The 24,416-nt window shown below is 41.8% G+C and overlaps 1 protein-coding gene across 11 annotated transcripts in view; it reads left to right on the forward strand.

Moving 5' to 3' along the window:
* Positions 1-487: 487 nt before the first annotated feature.
* Positions 488-24,416, forward strand: part of ELAVL2 (ELAV like RNA binding protein 2) — a 114,072-nt gene continuing 90,143 nt past the window's right edge. For 2 of the 11 annotated variants that reach the window (XM_064736830.1, XM_064736835.1), the window contains exon 1: positions 21,581-21,638. Coding sequence is in view for 1 of the 11 variants with exons in the window: in XM_064736840.1 (XP_064592910.1) it covers positions 694-696 (3 nt within the window). In the remaining 10 variants the exon portion in view is untranslated. Of the gene's footprint in view, positions 697-21,580; positions 21,639-22,382; positions 22,392-22,953; positions 23,026-24,174; positions 24,294-24,416 lie in introns of those variants that run through there. The other 9 variants (XM_064736833.1, XM_064736840.1, XM_064736841.1 and 6 more) reach the window with 9 other exon arrangements.

Here is a 24,416-nt window from a genome sequence, read left to right on the forward strand (position 1 = left end):
CAAGAGGATGGCAAGGGGTGCCAGGGGGATGGCAAGGGGTGCCAGGGGGATGGCACGGGGTGCCAGGAGGATGGCAAGGGGTGCCAGGAGGAGGGCACGGGGTGCCAAGAGGATGGCAAGGGGTGCCAGGAGGAGGGCACGGGGTGCCAAGAGGATGGCACGGTGTGCCAGGGTCAGGGGCCGCGGTGCAGACGGGCTGCACGCTGGGCGGGCGGGACGCTGCGTGCCGACGGCGGTGCGGGAATACCAGGTGCCGGCTCCGGCAGCATCGTCTCCAGGGCTGCACCTCCGCGCCTCACCCCGCACGCCAGAGAGCTCTTTTTTTTCTTCCTTTTTTTCCTCCTCTTTTTTTTTTTTTTTTTTTTTTTTTCTTTTCAAGGAGGGTGTTTCCCGCAGTCGGATGGGATCGTGGATCCCTCCCCTCTACCCACGCTCCTCCACCCACCTCTCTTGCTGTTCCTGCGTGGTCTGGCGGGGCGGTGGGGTGGAGGGCAGCGTGTGGTCCGGGCTGCGTGGCTCGCCCTCCTTTTGTGCGCCCATTTCTAGGTGCACTCCGCAGCGCAGTTCCCCCCATCCCCTATGTGACGCTGGCACAAATGTTTAGAAAACGCAGTAATACGCGCGTGTGTTTTTGTGTCTGTGAGTGTCTGTGGGGTTTTTCTTAAGCCCACGACAAAGCACTATGAGGTCTGAATGGTAAGTTTTTTGGGGTTTTGTTTTTGTGGGTTTTTTTTGTTTGTTTGTGTTGGTTTGGTTTGTTTTTTTTTTTTTGTTTTGTTTTTTTTTTTTTTTTTTTTAATTATTGCAATTTCTTCTGGAATCGGGGTTTAAAAAAAGAAAAATAAAAGAAGGCAGCAGGCACTATCGGTGGGGGCGGGAGGAGGAGAAAATTCTCGCACGTAACACAAACCTCGTGTCTAACGGAGGTGCAGGCGGGGGAGGCGCGGGCGTGCTGCGGGCGCGGTCCCGCCGCAGCGGGCAGGGCAGGGCAGGGCAGGGCAGGAGCAGCCTGCAGGCGCCCTTGTCTCCGGCCGCTGCCCTTGGCGCAGAGCTGTTGCGAGACGGGCGCCCGAGATCTGCGCCCGGGATGCGCGCTGTAGCGGGGCGCGCACTGAGGCGGGATGCGCACTGAGGCGGGATGCGCGCTGTAGCGGGATGCGCTCTGAGGCGGGATGCGCGCTGCAGCGGGATGCGCGCTGTAGCCTGGGATGCGCGCGGTAGCGGGATGGGCGCTGCGCCCGGGATGCGCACTGAGGCGGGATGCGCGCGGCAGAGAACCCCGCCTCCCTCCTGGGGGGCACTCAGGAAGGAAGCCGGGCATTGCACTGGGAAGGCTTATTTTGTATTTATTTATTTATTTAATCTGTCAAATCCATCTAATTTTCTTAAGGGGTGGATGCTTAGAGCTCCTCGAGCCATCTCGAGAAATAGCAAGTTCCCTCGCATCACCATTACCCTGGGTAATCATGCTCATTGCGACATTTAGCAGTAGGGGAGAATTTACCTCGCCTGGTAGACAGTAATAGTTACCTTGCACCGACCTCATTCTGTGGATATCAGAATAATAGAATATGGGAAGTAGCAGTAAGTATTACTTGACTTCAGCATTACTTAAAGCAATACAGATAATTTTCATCAATTTAAATCTAGTCACTATTCTGATGACACTTTTAGGCTATTGACTGTTGTTGAAAGGACCAGAATTTACCTGTAGCCTTAAGTGATGCACTCTAAAGTGAGTGTAACAGAGTAAAAGAAAGTGAGAAAAAATGAAGTCTGCCCTCGCTGAGAAGAGTTCAAACTGCAAACTTCATAACTGTAGCTATGGTCAGGGTTGATTTTTTCCTATAATCATTAATACTTATTAAACAAGGTTTTGGTTTATTTTATATTGTAATGTTTTCTATCCAAAGGCAGTAATGTTCAGATGGATATTTTCCACAAAAACCTTGATGTATTGCAGAATTATGTGCAGTGTCTTCTGTTCAAAAATACTTTTCTTCCTCTGAAAAGTCAAGAATCCCTAAAATATATGAGTATATTCAGTTTAATGTTTGTTAGGATTAGTAACTTCTGCACAGTTTTATCCTGAACTGGCTGCAGTTAGCTGAACCCTTCTAAGAAACTACAGGTGGCAAACCATACATGTATTTCTGTAGCCAGAAACTTGTATTTCTTTTCTTCCTATCATAAAGGCTGTTTCTCCTCCCTTCTAATATTACATTCAGTAATATTCTCCTTTTATAGCGATGACACATAATTTAAGTGCTGTAAATATTTATACCTTTTATGCCTTCACTAATGGCTCACCTTTTATTATTGTTATTTTAAGCACTAAGTAGGAGAAAAGTGGTGAGCATTGGCAGGAGAGGATGCTGAATTTGTCGGAAAACTCAAATAACTAGAAGGGGACTCACTTTTCTGGCATATATTCTCCACAGATGTCATCAAGATAGGTTTGCCTGTGCCCGTGGTTAGTCTGTTTTCATATCTCTCTCTACAGATGCTCTCAGGCACGGCAGCAGCCGCCCTTTGGTGCTCTCTGCCCAGAGCTCACCCACTCGCTCACAGTGCAGAGGCATGAGCAGCACCCTCATTTACCCTCACCTGCATCTCTTTATGGAGATATCACAGGTTACGCATTAGTGACCCTTGATGTAAAAAAAAAAAAAAATCTCCAAACCACCACCCCCCAAACAGAGAAGCAAAACAAAAAAATCATCCAAGGAATCTAAGAATGCTGTAGGTCGAATTTAATTAAAGCTGTTGAAAAAGATTGGCAATCAAGAAAACTAGAAGACTCGTGGATGCAATATTTGATAGATTTACCTTGCTTGGCAGTGGCTAAGAGTGTGTTTGTCTGAATAGATGATTGTAGAGGAAAGGCTTTATTTTCCTTGATAAATACCTAGGGAAAAAAGTCTGCATGCTTGTGCAAACACATAGTGTATGCTACCTTCCTGAAGAATACGTGGAGCAATGTTCTGATGAAAGTGGAACTGAAAATCAGAGCAGTGACTGTGAGCAAAATGTACACAGAGACTTCCTGTACGAAATTACTAAGGGTGGAGCGGGAAGACCATGTACACACTTTAGAGCAGACAAGTAGGAAATGAGTTTAAATTCTTCTGATATCACACTTCCTAACTTCAAAGTCCAGCCTTAGTGTGAAAAATGAGGGTTAAAATTGAAGGGCATCAGTAAAAGTACCAGAACTACATCAAATAGGAAAGAATTTCTTGAAAATTTATGGTAAAGGTGATTTTCTGGAGCTTCCTGGTCTTCCTCTTCTGCTTCCTCAGGACTTTCTAAATAATTCTTTGGGATTATTTCCTTCCCAAACCACCTATAATTCTGAAAGCCCCTGTCAGTTGCTAGATGCCAAGTACCAAAAACGTACAGAAGACATTGATATTTGTTCTGTTAGAATAATTAATTATAGCAATAGTTTCATGTTTAAAACTTAACAAAACAAGGTGGCAAAAACCTCTTGTTTTAGTGCCTTAATATAATTAGAAATAAAACCAAGATCAGTTTAAATTCTTTCCTTTCTGCCAAAGTATTTGTATAACTTCATGAAGTCTTGACCTGTATTACTTTGAAAGTTTCTGTTTTGCATATTATATATAATCAAAGCATGAGTTCATGTTGAACTATTTGCTAGTTGAAGAACTTATTTTCAGTAATGATTCTCCTCAGAAAAGAGCTTGAAATTTTGGGAGTCAAAGTTCTGAATGGCATTGCTTTGTCTATTTTTACAGAAGAGATTGAAAGTAATGGAAAAATAAGATTTCAGTTGTTTGGGGGGTTTCCATCTTCAAATAGTGCAGATGTCTATTAGTTAGAGATGTGAGAATCATTTAAAATTTATATCAGCTTCAGTGATGAAGTCACTGCAGCACCTTACATATTCTAAGCTTAATTAACTGCATGCTTAAGTCTACCACATTCTAAGATTTCACATTCAGGAAAATAAAAATATTTTTAAAAGAAATCACATTGCTTTGTTTAGGAGGTATCTGGGTCTTTTTAGACAAATACTATTAGAGCCTAATTTTCCTAACCTAAATGTTTGGTGATTCATATAAGGAAAGCTGTTGACCCAAATCCTGAAAATAGTTCTGCATGCCTGGAAAATAAAAAAAGAACAACCAAAACCAAGAAAGACCCACCCAGCTTTAGACATGGTCATAGAGAAATGCATATATCTGATTCTCTTTAAAAGTACTGGAGGTACGTCATGAGTGTGCTTCCATTCTCTATTTATAACAGGGTATTTATTGGTGGATACACTTGCAGGGATACATGCCTCATATTTACTACAGAGAACTAAACATTTTTAATTTTTCCTAGTCCTTGAAATTAAAACCTTCAAGCACCATGGGAGTGCAAAACACATAATATATACTTAAGGGCTTTAAGCCACCAAGCCTTTTAAAACTTCAATGCTTGAAACTTTTCGTTTTTCATGTTTTTGTGACATTATGATCAGTACTTCAAATGTCAGGCATTCAGAAACCTCTGGCAATAGAAGAAAATGTACTCAAGTGTCTGTGAAGGGCAATATTGAAATGAGAGAGCTATGTTTTTCTTGGAAGTTTGCTTCACAATTTTTGTTACTGGCTCTGGGTGTTGTTTTGGTGCCATGATGACAAAAATATCAGCCTAGTCTAGCTCAGCATAAATTGATCTGTATGGATTAGTAGTTGTAGATATAAAAATCAAGGTTAACATCACCAGGGTGGTACTCTACTGAGTAGTCAGCAGGTAGTTACTGTGGCTAGACAAGTTGTTTCTGTGAAATGCAGAAGGTATTGACCAGACTGCTGGGAGTGTTGTGATGCTGTGCTTGTCTTGGAATCCTTTCCCTGTTCACCTGATGCTTATGTTCAGTCAAAGAGTTAAGACTGACTTCTCTTCTAGAAATTAAATCCTCAAGCTCAGCTGTATCTGTGGCCACAGAAGTGCAAAATTGGCACATTTCTGAGAACAGCTTTTTTTTTTAAAGTACGAGATCTAAATACTGGGTGTCATTATCAGTACCAAGAGATAACGACCACATAGGGCCTCAGCATAAGAACAAATTTACAAATATCATCATTTGAAGCACTTTTATTTTCCCCCAAGAGTACAATTTAACGTGTAAAAAGTGTTTGCTGCTTCAGTGGCTACTTTTTCTACAATGTGTCATGGCTGCTGGGGTCAACATGGTCTAAAGGAAAGCTGGTTATTCCCCCTAGGCATGACTTTACACTTTCTTGTTCCTGTAGCCCTACTGACCAGTCAGACAATCTGCAGAAGTGATAATTTATAAACAAAGTGGCAGGAGTGGGCATTGAGACGTGGGGAGTACAGGCTCCCCAGTCTATTTTTATATCAGTGAATATAAACAGTACTATTTTTATATCAGTGAATCAAGGTTTTGATTCTTAGTGATAAGATTTTAATGTTTGTTAAGTTCACTTTTTCTTGCTAGTTATGAAGTGTTCATAAAATCAGGTTTGGATATTTAATCCAGATTATGTAAATTGTTTTAATATAAGTGTTGAAATATAGCATTAAAATATCTTCAACATATTAATAAATATATTAAAAATTTAAATTAAAAAAAATTAGAAGGCCAGTTTGGGAGGGGAGAGGGGGAGACAGAACCAAAATAAGCTCCCTGACTAGTGTCCTACTATCAGTTATAATTTCTTTAAAAGTGAATGACCACTGGATTTCGCATTAAACTGAGTCTGCTGTGATGAGTTTTTACATTCCATTGCACACTATGTTGTTCAAAACATGCAGAATATGAAACAGATGGCTTGGGAAGACTGTCAAAAAAACCTGCTGGGCCTTCTCTGGTATTACCTTAAAGCAAAAGAGAGGATGAGTAAGTGTGCTGTAATTTTTGGCTTTAACACAGTGTTCAGGAAGCTCAGTGTCTGAAGGCAAGCTTACTCAATCACAGTAACACATATAAAAACAGATACCTATTTGAGGGTAATAGTACAATAAAATTATTGGAAATTGTGGGGATGAAAGGAAGAATTGAAAATTGCAGTGGGAAAGGGGGCAGACCTTTTTCAAGATGCTTATCACAGGACTGAGCAATGCAGGAAAATAAATTTAACCAGGACTTTCACATGACATCTTTAAATATTCTTGTGTACAATATAGTAGAAGATAAGTCTTGCAACCTCTAATTTAATTGTTTTAAATTATGATTTCAGAGATCTCCTTGTGAAATTAACAGTTGTGCCTCCAAGACCTGCTTGGTTATGGTTTCAAAATTTCTAAGCATGTAGAATCTTCTAACCAAGGGCAAGCAATGTATTTTGTACTAGAGGCATGAAAATCAGACCCTACTGTATGAATATAAGTCTGCAAGACAGTGTCTTTTCAGGAGACATTTCATGTACTGGTAGTATTATAAGTAGTAAGACATCCAAATTCCTCATATTTATGTGCACAATAAATTTTTAGAAGTAGCTCTTTCGTTTTGTTTCTTTTTTTTTAATCCCAATTTGTCAGCTGCATACTTTTATTCAGCCTTGACTGAGAATTACTAGACCTGGTATTTCAAGTCAAAATTACTAAAACTAATAAATATTCAGTAGTATTAAAAAAGCTAATCCATATTTGGGTTCACAGTTTACTGAAATGAAGATTTATTTCCAGAAGATAATATTACTATGTAACTGTTCAAAATGTGGACATTGCAGCATTAGGAAAATAATTTTCTTACTCATTGCTGAATTTTTGTTAACTATAAAAATGACCATACAAAATGATCACTGAAAGTTTCATGGATAGTGTGAATTTTTGCAACTTCTTTTTCTCATTTGTTGTTAGTTTATTTTAAGTATTATCATTGTTCCGTTGTCTGATAAAGCTGAGATGTTTAACTGGCTGTCTCAGCTATATTTTTATTTTTCAGCTCTGGAAAGTCATTGCACATGACTTTGCAATACAGTTATATTAGAACTTTGGGAGATAAATACCGCTAAAATTAAGTTCTAATGCTTAAGTTTATCTATTATTTTAAAAATGCACCTTTAGCCTATTTTTACTTGCTTTCTTTCTTGGCAATGGGTTTTCATTTCATGTTTTAGGAAAATCCTATAAATGTTATTATGTTAGTACTTCAAAATGGGAAAGAAAGGAAGAAACATGTGAAATACTCTTGTACTCATTTTGTTTGTAATTTTGAATAGCTTTCAAATTAGAATGATTTTTCCAGATTTTTATAGGCTTGCCCAATCCAGCTGTATATTTTATATGCTAATTTAAGTTCTATTTTTGTTCCCCTTGGGATTTTGAGTGATTATAATTGTTGCTCTTCAAAAGCCAAACAGATGATGATTGCCGCTTCAGGAATATACCAAAAGAAACCAGCTTTCATTAAACCTGCTCATCCACTTCATAATTATCTCCATTTTTTCTCACTAAGAAGCAAAAAAAATGGCAACTGCAGTTCACTGAAGCCAGTTCAGTTATTTAAACATCACTTTACTGCGATAACAGGAGGTGTTAAAGCAGAAGGCTTTTCAAACACTAAGATGTAGCCAGTCCTGTAATAGGCGTGCCAACTGTAAGACCAGACCCTTCATGTCAGCTTGGAATACAATGCTAGAGGCCAAAGAAGTTGCTATGAGTTCTGCTCTGCCTGGGACAATTTCTGGAGGACAAAACATAGATTGACAACTATTTTGCAAGGTATTTTCTTGTCTGTCAGTAAGCAGGAACATGAGAGAGGAAGAAAGGAGGTCGGAACAGGCTCTGACACAGACAGTAATGAAGTTAAAAAGGCAAATGATACAAGCTTTGATCATAGGTTCACTCTTTGTATCTGTCAGCCCTAGTGACGTTTGTGAATGACCTGGGCTAAACCAGAAGGTTTCTCTAGACTTTGTTTCAGCAGTAAATTTTAGTTTAATTCCATTTTAAAAACATTCATAGAGAGGTTTTGCAGTGAAGATCAGTGCTGGAGAGGAATGAATCCCTGGGAATTGCAACAAGATGCTGTGATATCTGTCATTTCATGAGCACTGTCATAAAGAGGGATGAAAAGACTCAGAGGCTTCTCAAGATCTAGAAATATGTAGACAGTTCTTTAGTTCACACAATTGGTTGAAAACCTCAATATTTATATTTTTGCAGGTATCTTCTGATGTTTTCCTTATCTTAAAAATGTAAGTAGTGTTGCTGGGTTTTTTCCTACCTGCTCTCTGAAGTTTGATTCCTGCAGTTTACAGGAAGAAGTCTGACCATATGTGTTGCCATTTGTCCTCTGCTGCTTTGTTTATGCAGGCAGTCAGTGACAGTGTGTCTGTATAAATCACAGTTTACCACTCAAAGGGGCTGATACAAAAACAGTTCCATCATCAGTTTCTTCTTTAAAGACAGACTGCAGCAGCTGTCTTAAAACATGGATCTTTGATCAAAGACAGCAAGAATCTTTCACAATTCTGATCTCCCACAGGTTACATTTATGCAGAGGAGATGACCAGGAAAAAAAGTACGAATTCAAAAGGGGATTAATTTAGGTTTTTATTTCTTGAGTTTAAAAATGTATATCAGAGCAGAGGTTAAACTAAGCCAGTTGTCAGAAAGTCCTTTTTATCAATTACGGAGGCAAAAATTCTGTCAACCCATGCCTTTCTACCTTACCCAGAATGTTACAGAGTTTTGGCTATAGTAGCATAATCTGAGAGAAAAATTGCATGGGCTAGAGACTGGAGGGGGAAAAAAAAGCCCTTTCAGATAGAACAGAGGTAACATCCACTGATTGCAGTTTTGTTGGTACAGCATGGGGAATCTTCTAAACTTGTGAAGTTTTCTAAACTCACAATGCCTCGTTAGCATCAGCAGTGTAATCCTCATCTCCTTGGGACCAAAAGGCAGAAGGTACAATCCCAGAGCCCAGGCAGCAGGCTGCCGGGAGCAGAGCTTTGCCTTTCAATCCCAAGCAGCTGTGTTCAGTATGGCCAGCAGTTCTGGGGCATTTTCATCTCCATCTAGAGTGTCTTAGAACCAGATCAAGCTTCCCATCTAATCCAGGAGCCACAACAGTGAGGTCTGCTCTGGAAAGATCATTGTGCCCCTGTCACATGCATACCCGGAATGGGTTTTATAAAGCTACAAATTCAAACACTGACTGAGTGATAACAGGGGTGCATTTCCTTTTGAAAACTGCTTTCAAATGAAAACATTATTTACTTCCCCGAAAGGTTTGATACTGCATCTACATTTGTCTGCATTTCTGTTGTTTAAGGACAAGTTTTGTTTGACCTGAGCTGTTTTCCTCCCTTCCTCACGCTCTGGCAGGAGGATTCCAGATGCTGCAGTGTATTTCTTTGTGCAGAAAAAGGAAATGGGAAGAAGAGAAACAGTGACACTGAGATCAGTCCTATCCATAAGGCAAATAAAGAATAGGTGACTGATCCTAAAGGCAGCTAATGTAGGAGTTTATCAGAGCTGACACCTACCTCTCATTCATTATCAAGAAATGTTTCATCATGTCACCACTGCCTAAAAATCAGAGCTCAGCGCAAAATAACACAGTTCAGGAAATTCTGATCTGTGAATCCTGTCTTCATGTTTTGACTGTTTTGCTTTGATCTTTATCCTCTCTTGCTTAATATGCATTTATATTAAATAAAACTAAAAGTGTATTTAGGACTTAGTTTTCTAATTGCTGGTAATTCAAATTTGTATTTGCAAAATGTCCTGCACTTAATGAGGAAAGGAACAGGAGGTTGCAGGTTGTAGATCGTAGAGAATATTGCATTAATTCTTTTTATAAATGGTTTATTAAACAAAGCACTACATCTAGATTCTAAATTTATTACCTTTCCTGAGGTAGCTTAATTGCATATCTACTTCCTAAACTGTTCAAGACGCATTTCTGCAGTAGCGGTTTTGCAGTGTAACAATGTGCATTCTGCCATATCACTCTGATCAAACACCAAACTCTTTGCAGACAGTGCATTTTCACAATGGCAAATGATACTTCAGAGTCCTCTTTGCAAGCTGGCCACACTGCCTACTTCTAGCTGCAAAGTGCTCTTATACTTTGCAGCTGAAGAAGTATTTAGGCATCTTTTAATACTTGCTTATGTTTCCTTCTTGTTATGTTAGCATTCAGAGTAAGCATTTTTAGCCAAATTAATGTGGAAGGTATTGAACATGCAAATTAAGCATGAAAGAAAACTGTTCAAAAGCAGAATATTTCATAATTAATTGAAAACTACAATTTTGCATGTTAGGATTACCTCAATAGGATGGAAAACAACCATCTTATTTGTCTTTTTTTAAAAATTGTTTTTCAGGTTTTTGTTTTCTCAGTGGTGGATATTTGATCTTATCCCCACATTGTCTGCTTCTGGTGTGATTTCCTTGTTTAATTTGGAACTAAAATTTGCAAAACTACAAAACATTCTTACAGAAGCAGTAAACACTAATAAATTATCTGTGGTGTTGTAAGAAATTGTGAAGATAGTTACTCAGTACTTAAAGGCTATGAATATAAATTGACTGGGTGTGTTATGAAGGAAGGTTTATTATAAAATATGGTATCTTTATTCTCAGGTTTTTTTGCAGAGTTCTGTGAATTAAAAAAAAAAAAGAAAAAACAAAACAGAGGAAATGAAAGTCTACTCTAAATAATAATATTGAAAGCAAAGAAGGAAAGATGAAAAAGCTTAACTGAAAATTCTTGGCATAATAGGAGTTAAACAATGCAAGACTAGAAGGAATTCTTCTTTCCTCTGTAACCTAAAGGCAGCATAGTAAGAATAAAAGAGATGTTCTACGGTATATAATCTCAGAATAATTAATGGAAATAACTGTTGCTACTCTAACAATTTAAAACCAGCTTTATTACATTTTACATTACAGCAATTTTCTTATGATTACTAAAGCACTTCCTAAAGCAACAATAATATTTATTTCTCCTATGAAACTGCAGCATTAAGAAGGTGGTACACTTGATGTACATGGCCAGTCCATTTGAGAACAGTTCTTACATACAGTACAACAATTAACTCAGGCAAAATGATCCATGCACAAGATACATGTGTTAAGCAATAGAAATTCTTTGCAGTTAAATAGATGAGAATTGTTCCACGTTTGACTCCACCTGCTATAAAAATTTCCATTTATTTCAGTAAGATTACTGTACCAAGGAGAGCAAACTATATGTTGAAGTTTCCACAGTGTTACAGCTCTACATCACTACCCCTACATCTTATCCAAATGGAAATTAAGAAAGCCATTTTCCACAACAGCAACAAAACTAAAGGCAAAGAAGAACACATTCTGTCCACTCATTTAGTCTATACAAGCATCTTCTGGAGCTGTAACTTGGTTTTTAAAGAAAAATAAAAAACGTAAAAATTCTGTAGTTAACTTTTCTTTCTGTCCAAAAGCATTTGACTAATCAAGACAGTACTGGCCTATGGCTGAATCAGCACTTTACAATCAGAGCTGGGAGAAGCAACAATTACATAAAGACTAAATCCAGCTCTGTAATTTTTAATAACCTTGTTTCTCCTTGTGTCAATCTTATCAAGAATGAGGAAAGACAGCCTTGTGGACTGAAAAGAGATGTTAGAGGTGATGTCTCCAAACAGCAGCTGTTCAATTATTCTTAATGTGCTGTGGAGATGCAAGAAGAGCATCCCTGTGGAAGCATTAAGTTCTAGGAGAAAATGCTGGTTTTGGAGAATGAAAAGGATATGTTCTGAATTCATTTGTTGCTTCCCCACCTCCTTTCCCAAGCTTAAATGGGATAATGGGGTAATGGTTTTTTTTTTTTTAATTTGCCATATGTCTCCTTATATGTCCAGAGTCTCTGTTTCTTTCTTTCTTGTGTATTAAAAAGGCAGTCTTTCCCAATTTGAATAACTACAGCCTAAAATACTTTCTTGACTCCTTTTCTTATTTTTAATTCCTCTGTTTTCTCTCAATTACCGTTTCTTGTTTTCTGCCCACACCTTCCAGGCACTGGGTGGTACAGCATTGCCACAATTTAACACCAATTTATGGCTAACTAGGTGGTGGTGCTGTAGAACAGGTCTAATGAGAAACCTTTGAATGCTTATGATTTTACTAGCCTTTTTATCCCATGTTGTGGAAATGGGCTTCATTTACAGTTCTTCAGTAAACCATCTTCATCAAAGCATGCAATTAAATATTGATTTTCTTGAGATATGTATACACTATATATCTTAACATATACTCTATAGAAACTATGGTGATTCTATGCAGGTACAAGCAATAAATAGTTGATCCCTCTGTCTCAGCTGTCTCAGTCTTTCGTGGAAAATGCAGTTATTCCAAGCAGAAAAGACTGCAGAATAAGTGACTGTCTGAACATCATATTATACAGTCTATCTGCATGGCCCATGATGCTCATTTGCATAGTAGGCTATAAGGACCTCAAACACCCAGTTAAAATAGAAAAAACCCAAAAATATATTAGCCTGTTTGAGCATGCTAAAGAAACATGGGGATCTGAATACATAAAACAAAGACTGGGAGAACAAATAAGATCCTGTTTGAAGGCAAATAAATGCCACATATCTGACTGTTAGAAAGTGAGAAGATGGATGTAAGTTTCACAATTTGGTTATTTTATTCTGGTTCTGAATATGCTCATTGACAATTACAGGGATGCTTTAAAAGGATTAAGGAGGAACTATAGCAAAAAAAATTAAAATACTTGGAGTGCAACTTGATATTTTCCTTTTGTCTTAGTGTAGCAGCTAGGAGCACTGATTATATGTAGGTAGAATACATCTGGTGTAAATCCTGTCCATTTCAAGATTTTCCATGCAGGGGAAAAGATGAAAAAGGAGGAGGATGGAAAGGCTAAGTATGCCTTTTTACAGCGTTTTTAATAATTGTGGCTTAATTGCATTTGTTGCTTACATCCTCTTTCATGCAGATTGGAAATGTTGATCTCATATCTTTGGGAAGAGCCGTAGGTTTCCATAATCAAAAAGCAATATCCAGTCATTCTGTAATACTCATTTCCTTTTTTCTTCCTGTCCCAAAAGTAAAAAAAACCCAACCAAACAACAACAAAAACCACAAACAAAACCCCAAAAACCTAAAACCAACCAAACAAAAAAGTTAAGTTCCACTTAAAAGTGGTTAAAGGTGAGTTGAAGGAGGCAGGCTCTGCTGGTTTAACACTTAAGTTTTGCAAAGCAAATTTGAGTAGCAAAAACTTCACATCTTCTTGACCCATAACATGACTATTATCACCTTTGTGGTAAATATCACATGATTTACATCAGCTTTTAGTCTCACAATGTGTCTTCCATTTTCTGTAAGGGATGAAGAAAATAACGTAGACATGATAGGGGAAAGATTATGAAAATCATGCTATCATGAAAATACTGTTTCAAACCAGTTCCCATTATTAGGAGCCATTACTAGACCATGAAAATTTAATCCTGGTCCTTAATCACCTTCAGTATTTTGCTATTTGAACATAAAAAGCAGATTCTTCATAGTAGTTTCACATTCTGCAGTTTAAAGGTGAATCTTTAGTATAATTGCTTATGTCTAGTAATGGTGTCTTAAGTGTAGAATTTTTTTCCGTCTTGTCCAGGATGAATTTGGTGGGTGTTTATTTATGTGCCTGATGCAGGAGTTTTGTTGGCCAAAGTTATCAATAAGTTACTATTTCACCATTTTAAGTGGCCAAATCGGAATTATGAAAGGATGCATGAAAGAGTGCAGGTTGTATCTATCTTAATTCTGGATTACCATGTCTCATGTGGACCAAATAAAAGCAAATTGAAAATCAATAGCCAAATGCTGAAAGGCACTTTGAAAATAGAGGTCTGGAAGATCAAAATCAGAATGAAACCAACAATGAGTCCTTGAATTTGTCTGAAAAGATGCTAGAATGCAAATAGCTTTGCTCATCAGACTTGTATTTGCTTGGTTTCAGTGCTCACTGACAGCAGGAGAAAAATGTGTAGAGAACTTTTCTAGCACTTCACAGGTTTTTTTAGCTCGTGGGATCCATTTCTGTCTTGGTGTGGTTTTTTGGTGGTGTTTTTTGGGGTGTTTTTTTCTGTGGTTTTAATGTTTTGGGTGTTTATTATGATTTTGGTTTTTTTTTTTTTCTCAAACATTCAACTGATTTTAAATGACAAAAGGGGAAAAACATTATTTAGAACTGTTGTCATTTTGGTGGTGGGAAATGATACAAAAATCTTATTCTCTGAGGGAAAATAAACTTTATATCTAACTTGAACCTCAGCAACTTGCTTAAGTAATATGATTGAGTACTTTACTGTTCTTAAAATACTACTTAAAAGTAATATTCATTACTACTACAGTTGAAAAGTGCCTTGATTTTGGAGGATTCTTTTTATCTAAGAAGCAGAAATAAGACTCATTAGTCTCTCTTTTTCCCAAATCTCTGCCAAAATAATAACAAAAAGAAATATAGCACCTTCATGTCTGTTCTGCAGGGTATATATTTATTATCTAATGACCAAACACAGAGAAGAACTTTCAGGAGAGATGTATGTCCATGACAACATCAGAATAATTTGCTGTAGTTTTGTGACATATCTTGTTCCACTAAGTCATACGACACAGTGCAGTATGCTACTATTAGTTTGAATAACCTTTTAGATATTTAAAGCTACACAATCATTTATGATTTGGATTTGCTGATGACTCACCTCCAGCAGAATCAAAGTAGTACAGAGCTATGCATACTACTTCTGATGGAAAAACTGAGTTGTATAACAGAAGAAACAAAACCTCCAGCACTTAAAGAGAAGAAAACTAGGCCAGCACCAGTGAAAGACCATTGTGTCATCCACAGTTGAGTAATTCTGATATAAAAAAGAAAAAAAAGTAGTTATTTAGATATTTATAAGCTTGATAGTTCAAAGGAAGATATTGATGATATAAGTAACATAGAGGAAGTCCTTTCTGAAAATGTGATTTGGTTTTTGTATCAAGTAATTGCAAGAAATAATTGGCAAATTCCACATCTTTTGAATATTAAGCCACTTTATTAAAAAATTTAGCATGTAACATATAAAGGAAAGTATGAAAAACTGTGTAAAGTTACGTGGCAAGCATGGAGTACACATAAAAAAGAGATAACTGCCTTTAACATATTGCTATGAAAAAAGTATTTTTAATATTCCCTTCTCAAGTGCATGCTGACAGTTGTTCACTCCCCACATCTGAGCAATCATAGCAGGTGTGTGTTATAAAAAGATGAACTTTATTTGGAGAAGGAGGGAGATAAGCTAGTTTCACACACTTTCTGAAATCCTGCCCTTATATGTTAGCACAGAACACAGTGTGTACCTTTACTGAATCATTATTGCTAGCTGGAGTCACATTCATTTAATTGAATAAAACAAAAAATTGAAGTTGATACTTAAAATTACATGGAATATATTTAAGTACTTGCCTTACAAGGTCAAAAAAATTCCATCTATTACCTCTGTGATCTGATTATTTGAAAATGATCTAATCACATATTATACAAACACTTTGGAATTTACAAGGACTTTTTCAGTATATAATGGCAGAAACTTCCACTATATTGCTTCACTGTGCTGTCAGCAGGAAGTATGCTGGCATACTAAAAAAGCTATCTTTGAGTAATACGTGCTTTCCCCCTCAACAAATGAAAACAGACACAGGCTCTTGAAAAAAAGTAAAATCCATCTTTTAAGTCAATATTCCTGTAGCTTTAATACCATGAGAGAATATGCTCATTACAATTACTTTATAAACATATATCTTTTTCTTGGAGAAACTTATTGTTATGGTGGAAGTCTAATCTAACTGAATTGACAGTATTTGGGATGATTCACTGGACAACTTAAAAAGAACTTGTTATTTTGGGATAAAATGCAGCATTAAAAATATTGATTGTATTCTTGCTTTTCATTGTCTCTTTGACACAAGGTTATTTCTCCTCACATTTACACAGTGTTTTGCTGGCAAGGGTATCAATTACTTCAGACTCTGTTTATGTATTCCCCACAAATCAGAAGGCACAAGGGCAAATTGTTATAGATGAGTTCTCTGGTTTGTGAATTTTATCAAACCAACCTGCCTTCTTGTGAACTCTGAAGTGCATCTCAAAAGCTAAGTGTGTTTTTGATTCAGGGACAGCCACTTGGCAGTAATTTGCCTGTGCTGAAACTGCACAGTGGACCTAAGTTGCTGAACAGGTTTGACCTTATCCACATGTGCCTTATGCTTTCTCACATCAAACGCTTTCTCACATCTCATTACTCACATCATTAGTAAAGCCACCAGATCTTAGGGACCAGCAAAAAGCTGTATCTAACAAAGTGCATGTGCCAAAGATGCGTCTCTTCTCCCCTGATTCTGCCTTTTCTCTTGGCTCTGAGAAAGCTTACTCTTTTAATATATGAAATAAATGACTCATCTTCTAGGGTCCTTGTAACTGATAGCTCATGCTATCAGATATGTTTAAGTGACAGGCTAAGGCCAAATACATGTGGTTAGATTATCAGAGGATAGAAGTAGTCTCTCCGCTGTGCCCTCCATTTAACAAATCTGAGTGGTAAATCTTTAGGTTTCTGTTCAGGTTTGGGTTTCTCGTGGCTTAAGTACCTTCTGTTTCATTAAGGACTGGTTAATCTTGTTTTAATTTCTTATTTGAAGAAGATGGAAAGGTAGCCTTAGTGGCTAAAATTAGGTAACCTAATGGTCTACAAGCCTATACAGTTACTCTGGCTCTTCAAGAAACAATCACAAGGAATTAGGTGCATGTAGCAAACCCTTCTTTGGAAAATAATGCTCTGTGACCTTATGTTCCAGTTACATGCCTTCTAATTGCATTTTCTACGAAGTTTTTTTCAAAAAAACACAGATCAAAGGTAAACTGAACTCAGCCTAAAGTTAAGTATTTCTGTTGGAAAAAGGTGGAGCTATAATATTTTAATCTGATAATATTTTAATGAAGCTAAAAACACAGTTTGAAACAAGATTATTTTTCTCCTATAGAATATATTAGTGTGTGTACTATGGCTCATAGTTTTTCAAGTGAGTAGTTCCAAAGGTCATTACAGATTCTTTTCACAGCAGCAATTAATTTTTTTTAGCTGTGCTCATAAACACATGTTTGTATTGTCTGCTAGAGAATTGAGCTTGTGTGCTTTCATGTGAGCTTGACTGTTGTGTATTAAAAATCACAGTGCAGTTCCTTCTCCCGCAGAGGAAATGGGGAATTGAAAATAAGCTGCTGCAGTTTCAAAGTGAAAGTGTTTTGTCCTTTGTAAAGAACTTGACAGCCAAATGGATGGTTTGCTCTGGGACTCAAAGATATGTCACAACAGTGGAACAGACAAGGAGCCCCCACCCCAGTTCAGGTACTGCTGGGACAGCAATTTGGGATGGGGACTTTTTAGGGTGTTTTTATTAAAGCAGCATCAAGTACGAGAAACCTAATTCTCTTTGCTGAATAGATCCTGATGACAGTTTACTCGACTGGATTATCAGCAACATGCTGGCTGCTGTGCCACCTGAATTTCAATTTCTTAATTTACAGCACAGATAAAATAGAATAGAGCTCGATCTCTGCTGCTCTTTACACTGGGCTTGTCTTATCAAGCATGAAGTTTGGCGCATTGCAAAGCTATTCAAGTCATTATCTGTTGAGGACCTCTTGAGCCATCTCTATCTCTGCAGTGTGCTGATAAGACAGCTGTTTCTGTAGCTGCAGTGTCTCTCTGGGCCTCGGTCTTCTTTCCGTGCAAACTACAGCTTTGTCACTGTGCCCTGATGCTGTCACTTTCTCTGTTGTGCAGTAATTTGATCCAAGCACAAAAGAGGTTGATGGCAGCAACTGACTGGCAGGTGACACAGTCTTATTTTACAATTAGATGTGCATTTCACACTGCTGGAAATACAAATCCTCAATAAAAGAAATTATCTCAGCTGTGGTGCAGCAGCAATCTGCCTTTTCCTGGTCGCAGTAGGAAACAAGTAAATATATAATAGTTTAGATAAACCGACAACTTCTTTCAGGTATTACTTTTTTTTCCAGACAAAGGTTCCACAGTTGTCTGTAGAAAATCTGAGGAGTTGTGGTTACCTTTTGTAGAGATACCTTTTTAGTCTCAATTGAAAAAAAAAAAAAAAAAAGTGAAACATCCCCCTTTGCTTTCCCCTCCTAAATGCTAACCACTTTTTCACAATAGTTTTTATTACAATTCAGACATTGCTGTGTAATAGAATAGAAAATTATATAGTAGCCTCAGTTGCATCATTCATATTGCTGTAGTTTAGCACAATGTCTGTATCTGATGACCGAAGAGAGGCTCAGAGAAGGAGTAGGTAGAACAATCGCACACCCATACTGAAGGCCATGCATGTTTTGTCCCGGGAAGTGTGTGTGTCAAGACTTGGTCTGAGACCCTCATGCATGTCACCGTTTGTTTGTGAAAGGAATGGGAACAAACACAGGTTCCCCCTAGGAAAAGAACCCGCAGAGTCCCCGGGGTTCAGTAACACACAGGCACAACACACCCACCCATTCACATGACGGCACCCGAACACCACGAGTCAAGAGCCACTAGTCCGAAGTGCTGGAGAGGGAGTGCCAAGCGCACATGTACTGATATCCCGTACGGACCGAGGCGCTTTCCCAGGACAGGGAGGGCCCGTTCCTCTTCCCGGGGCGGCCGCCGCTGTCCGTGGTGCTGAGGCGGGGCCGCGCCGTTCGCTGCCCTGCCAGCCGCCCCGTGCGCAGCAGCCGCTGCTTCGCTTGCTTATTTTCTGATTGTTTTCACTTTCATTAAAAAAAAAAAAAAAAAAAAAAAAAAAAATTAAAATCCCCCTCTGTGCTAGCCGGTAAACATTTTTCTTCCAGCGCAATTTGCTGCTTTTACTGACATTCCCTGACCACTTATTTCCAGCCAGAGGATTCAACAGAGTTCAGCATGCCTGAACAATCAGCTCTTCTCTCCTCCTACTTCTTTCCTTCCATGTCCAACGCCTATTTAATAATCCATACACGTTGTAGCTAAAGGCTGTGTCCAGACAGCCAGCTACTTCTAATCATAAAGACTTCTTTTCAGACATATTACTTAAGTGAAGGGGAACTTCACAGGAAAGTGTTTTTCCAGAGAGAATGGAAAATTTAGCTTTCCTTCTGACATTGCTGGAACCAAGGCCCTCTGAATACACATCAGAGATGAGAAAGGCCAATGACAAGGCAATTTGCTAAAACAGCTATTTTCTGCCTAATTTCCCTTTAGCACTGTGTATTGACAAACATGACAGATGTGAGTACATTACTGGTAGAGATACTAAGCCTCGAAAGAAAATGTATGAAGTTTGGGTTTTGTCTCGAAAAGCCAGACGCTAATTGTAGCTGGAGGGTTGTTCCTTTTGGGTGGAGAGTGTTGGGGGGAGAAGATGAAACCAGGAGTTCTGAATATCAGACCTGACAAGGAAGCTGCTGAGAGCGGAGTCCTTTAATTTCCTAAAAGTTCAGGAAGACACTCTTCTGGTTTCTAACAGCATACATTTTACATTTTGGCATCCACTTTAAACAGAGTTTCTTTAGTTCTAAAACCAGATATGTATTATACTGTTCTAAAATTGGCGTCGGGGTGGGGGGCGGGGGAGGGAAGGGCCTGACATGTTTGGAGGTATTGAGTGAATGCATCAGACTGCTTAAGAAATCATCTAAATAATTTTTTAAAATTTTCTTCCTTTCTCTCTTTTTATACATTAACTATGTTCTCTTAAGGAATACTATTTTTGCTTAAACAGATGAAGCAAAAAAGTAATAAATAACTAAATCTAGTAATTCTGAAGACAGAAACATTGTGCACAGTATTTATAGATGTTTTCTACTTGATAGAAAGAACAGTACTTACAGCACTTTATTTTAGAAATATATATATGTAAAAATATATATAAGACTTGCTGATAAATGATTCTATAGAATAAAGAACCGGAGCAGCTTAATTTTGATATCATTAGGAGACTTTCAGAAGCAGTTTGGCTGTTTCAAAGGGTAAAATTTGCCATAATTAGACAAGTCTGAGCCTCAGACATAAGCTGAGAAAGTGCAGACTTTTCTGAACTTTTCTTACTGCAAGGGAATAATTTATATATACATCCACAAACTGGGTGTGAACAGACATCACTTCATGTAGCACCTTTGTATAAACAGCTTTGAGAAAGCAGGCGCCCCCACCCCACTCCTTATTCAGTCCTGAGAGCAAATAGTTTGCTACTTGTTCCACCAGGGAGTTATTCACCTTTTTGGAATGCTGCTGATTTAAAAAGTTGGTGATACATTGTTAATTATCAGATTGTGTGTTCTAGAAAAACACTGGCTTCATTAAGCATAGAACCAATTATGTAAAATGTAAAATCAGTCCCTGTATAACTCTCAGTTGTTGTCATAGTAGTAGGATAGGGAGATCATAAGAAACAGAGAATACGCAATTCATTGTATATCATTTATAAACACGCAGGGACACTCTCATTGAAATGCTCCATTTGAAATCTCTATTTGAAATCACATGCCTCTATTTTTGTGCCTTGCTACACGCAAATGCCAGAATAGTCTAAATAAGCATTTGCTTTCTGCAGGGTGTAAGTGCTTTGCTATTGAAAATACATGACACACACTTGTGTTACAGTAGAAAAGCCATGTTTAGAAAGCACTTCTGATTCTGAAAAGAAATGATCAAGTGCAGTGAAGGTCAAACAGTATGAAGAGTAAAAGGCACCCTTCAGAATACCATGCAGGATTGCTTCTTCTGTACACCACCTCTTTTCTTCACAAACATATTTGCACTGCAAGACAGAATTGACTACATCATGAATAAAAGCTCGCGCCTTCCTTCCTTCCTTCCTTCCTTCCTTCCTTCCTTCCTTCCTTCCTTCCAGAATGTTTGTTAGAAGTATTATTAATATATTATTACTTAACACCCATTAATGTAACCACTCCCAGAAAGACTAGAGCAGTCCCTGGCCTGGTAATAACAAACTTGGCACACATACTGCCAGAACTGGGTGGAGTGGGGACATAAGGAAAAAAAAAAAAAACCTAACAAAACCAAAAAAGCCAAACAAAAACAAGCGGACAAGTAACACAAAACCAACCAACAACAACAACAGAAAAGACACCGCCTTCCCGGCGGCACCTCTTGCTAAGTAATGGTGGCACTGCGCGCCGGCCGCTCCGGGCGTGCCGTGATGCACCGCCCCGCACCCACGTGGCTGACGGAGCAGCAGCAACGGCCGCGCCACCGGAGCAGCGCCCGGCGCCTCGCGGGCCGCGCTGGGAGCGGCGCGGGGCGGTCGCAGCGCCTCGCCAGGGCCCGTCGGGGCCGCGTCGGGGCCGTGCCGGGGCCGTGTCGGGGCCGCCCGGCCCCGGGCCCGCCCGCGCGCGCGGAGGCGGCCCCGCGCGGCGCAGCGGACGCTGAAGCGCGGCGCCATGCGCCCTGCCGGAGTGGCGGCCCGCGCGGCCAATGGGCGGCCGCCGCCTCGCCCGGGGCGGGGCGAGTGGGCGGCGGCCGGGCCAATGTGGGCGCGCGGCGCCGCCAGCAGCCTGCGTTGCGCCGGGGTGCGGGGACGCTGCCGCGCGTGGCGCCGGGGTAGGCGTGGGGCGGCTGCCTGGCGGGGGGGCGGGCGCGGACGGACGGACGCGGGACGGGACGCGGCCGCCTCTGGACGGACACACGCCCCCCGCCGCGTCCCCGCGGCCGCGCTGCCGGGCGCGGCGCGCAGACGCACGCAGCCCGGCGCGGCGGCGGGCAGGAGCCGGGCGGCGGGGCTGCTATAAATCTGCGGAGCGGTCCGCCTCCCTGCGAGGCACGGCGCGGCACCGCACGGCGTCGTTCCCCCCCTCCCCCCACCCCCCGCGCACTCAGCGATGCTGCAGTTGGCTCGGGTGGCGAGCCGCTAGGAAGTGACCAGCAGGGAGGAAGGGAGGGAGAGAGAGAGAGAGAGAGAGAGCGTCTTTAAAATCGCCCTTCCATCCTTCTTTTCTTTGTTCCTTCATTTCTCCATCCCCTCGTTTTGTTCCATTGGGTTGCGAAAGGAGGGTCGTCCTGTCACTCTCCCACTTTTGAGTTCTCCCATTTTCATTTTTTAATTTTCTAATTTTTTTAATTTTTGATTTTTCCCCCTTAGTGTTGGAGTGTTGGGGGTGGGGGAGGGAAAGGATTTTTTTTGGTCTTGTTTTGGTTTTTATTTGCTTCCTTTTATAACTGTCAGCAATTTAGCTCTTGTCTGTTGACTTGAGAGAAGTATCCATCTGCCTCTTACTCCTGATCGGGAGAACTGCACCGTTACTTTTTTTTTTTTTTTTTTTTTTTTTTTTTTTTTTTTAATCCGAGGACTGGAAGGTAAGTTATGGCTTGGTTCTTTCTGTTATTGTACGTGTCCGATAGCGTCCACGCGACCCACTCCAGAGGTGCATGCCTTGTAGAATTATGCTGATCAGCTGCTGTGTTTGCTCCGTATTGACACGGTTCGTGCCGACGGCGCTGAGTGAGGCTGTTCGTGGCTATGGCAGCATGCCCGCGGAGCTGAGTTGCTGAAAGTGTTTGCAGCGTGGGGAGGGCAGCCGCTGAAACTGGGGGACCGCACCGCGCCCACGCAGGATGGCATGCGCATCCCTACCTGGGCTGGCCCAGCCGCAAAGTTCCCGGCGTGACCGCGCCCGTCCAGCTCCGGATACGTCTCCTTGCGGGGAGTATCCGAGGGGACGGACCCGCACCGCGCTGGTCGAGGGGGACGGTATCACTTTGAGGAGATAAACTCGCATTTTCAGATTAGCCGGGATAAGGCTCTCCGCGCCTAACTGCATTAGCCGCACGGCGGTTTTTTTGCTTCCTGCGGGGCTGGGAGGCGACTGCGTGCCACGGCGCACAAAGACGCGGTCGGCAGCATTGTCAGCGGGAGCGGAGGGCGGGCGGCGGGCTGAGGAGAGCCGCTGGGCTTTCCCGGAGAGAAGTCTATTGCTGTCGGGTAGGGCGGGTCCGTGTCTTTTCGTGGGAATGAATAACCCGCCGCGGGAGGGGACGCGTCCCTTTGTTCCGGGCGTCGGGGCACTGCGCGGCGGTGCATGGGCAGCGTGGGCGGGGCGGCCCCGATCTCTGTCCGTGGTCCTAGCGGGGCGGCGGGGACGCGGACAGCGGTCGCCGGTGTGCGCGAGGAAAGTTTGCGCCCGGCAGCCGCGGCAGGGATCCCAGCGAAGCTCCGGGCAAAGGGACGGACGGGGCGTCCCGTTATCAGGCGCGTCTCCCGTCCTCTCGCCCTTCGTCCCTGCGGCGGTGGGAGGGTCTGGGAAGGAGGAGAAGGCGGCGATGGTAAACGCTGGCGCTGCAGCTTGTGCTACCGGCAAAGACCGGCCGCGAGCACTGCCATTGTTGTTTAATTTATGCTGCTGCCAGCACGCTACACCGTACCCATCTCTTTCACGTATGAAAATAACTAATGTGATATCTGTATGAGCGAGGCAAATGAATAGTTACACCTCAAGTCGTTTTCAAGAACCGGCGGTGAGGCGGTGTATTTTGACTACTCTTTGGAGCGCTGGGAGGGCGGGGGACATGCACTCCCGCCGGGACGGGACCTCCCCTCGCCAGCACTGACGCTGGAGCGCTACCCGCGCGGAACGAGCCGCCCGCAGGAGCGCAGCCGCGGTGCTCGGCAGCCGAACCTTGCGGGGGCGAGGAGGGGTCCACTCGCAGCCGAGCGATGTACGAAACGGGACGGCGCTGTCAGAGAGGCTAATGCCCGTCGCAGGTCACGGAGCGCTCGCTGCCGCTGCGCCCCTTCGGGCGGGCGGCTTGGGGGCTCGTTCGCCCCACCGAGCCGTTTCCAGAGAGAGAGGCAGCGTGGAGCCTCTGGGGCTCGACACTTTTTAGGGAAAGACGGGGGGCCTTAGAGAGATGGGCAAGCACTGTGGGTATCTTGCCTCTGACCCTGCTGGGGACGGGGAAGGCAAGCTCCCGCCCCATCCTGATTAGCAGACTCCGCTGCTCTCCCGGCCGCCCCAAGGCGCCCGGCAGCACTAGCGGTGTAGGGCCCGCCCGGCCTTGGCTCCGCCAAGCCCCCGCATTGCCCGGGGGCGCGGCCCCGTGGGCGCGGGCTTCTTGAGTGGCCGCCGGCAGCGTCACTCAGGCGGTGGCCGCGGGGGCGGGCTGTGGGGGCCTTTATCTGCCCGTCAGCGAGCTGGTCTTCGCTGTTGGCGGCCGGGCGAGTGCGGGACAGTGGGGTGGCGGGAGTGCCAGAGCTATCAGGTGAGGCGGGGCGCTGCGCCGCTCCCTCGGGTAGCAGACACCTTTCCCCCACTCTGCTTCCAGCCTGGTACCGCAGCAGCGGTAACCAGGCTCCTCGAAACTCGCCGCTCCTGCAGGACAGCG

This window comes from Zonotrichia leucophrys, chromosome Z (assembly GCF_028769735.1).
Source record: "Zonotrichia leucophrys gambelii isolate GWCS_2022_RI chromosome Z, RI_Zleu_2.0, whole genome shotgun sequence".
NCBI classification, from domain to species: Eukaryota; Metazoa; Chordata; class Aves; order Passeriformes; family Passerellidae; genus Zonotrichia; species Zonotrichia leucophrys.